At 68.1% G+C, this 731-nt stretch overlaps 1 protein-coding gene across 1 annotated transcript in view; it reads right to left on the reverse strand.

Annotated features, from left to right (window-relative positions):
• The window catches only part of ZDHHC5 (zinc finger DHHC-type containing 5), an 11,116-nt gene that overhangs the window by 1,218 nt on the left and 9,167 nt on the right, over positions 1 to 731 (reverse strand). Inside the window, exons 9-10 of the mRNA XM_031061503.1 lie at positions 262 to 449; positions 3 to 117 (exon numbers count right to left, since the gene is read on the reverse strand). Coding sequence (XP_030917363.1) covers positions 3 to 117; positions 262 to 449 — 303 coding nt within the window. The remainder of the gene's footprint in view (positions 1 to 2; positions 118 to 261; positions 450 to 731) is intronic.

The raw sequence follows: 731 nt of genomic DNA on the forward strand, positions 1-731 counted from the left end.
GCCAAGGGTGGGCGAGCGGACGCTCTCGGGTGCCAGGCTCGGCTCCGAGCGGTAGCTGGGCTTGTGGCCGCTGTCACAGATGGAGTTGGGCTCCTTCAGGCTGTTCACTCGGCTCAGCTGAGGGGCAGAGGGGCAGCAGTTACCCACAGAATGACCTTGGGTCCCCTGTGGAGCTCCCAATGCAGGCCCTAAACCCTTCCCACACCAGGAATGGGGTGGCATCCCCATGGGGCTGGTCCCCCACGCTGGGCTCAGCCTTACCTTGGCGCTGGTGGAGGGGGGCGGGCCCGCCGAGCTGCTGCTGCTGCTGTAACCGGGCCGGTACTTGTACATGGTGGGAGTCGGGGGGCTGTCCTTGCCTAGCAAGCTGCTGTCTGCACCAGGAGAGAGGGGCACGCTCAGGGCGGCTGCGGGCAGGGAACGCGCCGAGCCCACCCTCCCTGCCTCAGAACCGACTCCGAGCCTGGGGCGGACAGACCAGGGACAGGGATGGGCTGCAGGGGAGGTGCACCGGGGTGGGAGAGACAGACCAGGAGGAAGGGATGTCCCCACAGCCATGTGTGTGGGGCTGGCACTTCTGTGTCCCTGTGGCAGCCCCGGCTGGGTGACACCCTGGGGGTGCACGGCACGGGGGTGTCAGGGAGCTCCATGGGAAGCACACACACCACAGCCCTCAGCAGGCAGCAGACCCCAGGCAGGGCCGGGAGAGCTGTGGGGGCTCCAGCTGCTGC

This window comes from Geospiza fortis, unplaced genomic scaffold (genome assembly GCF_000277835.1).
Source record: "Geospiza fortis unplaced genomic scaffold, GeoFor_1.0 scaffold450, whole genome shotgun sequence".
Taxonomy (NCBI): domain Eukaryota; kingdom Metazoa; phylum Chordata; class Aves; order Passeriformes; family Thraupidae; genus Geospiza; species Geospiza fortis.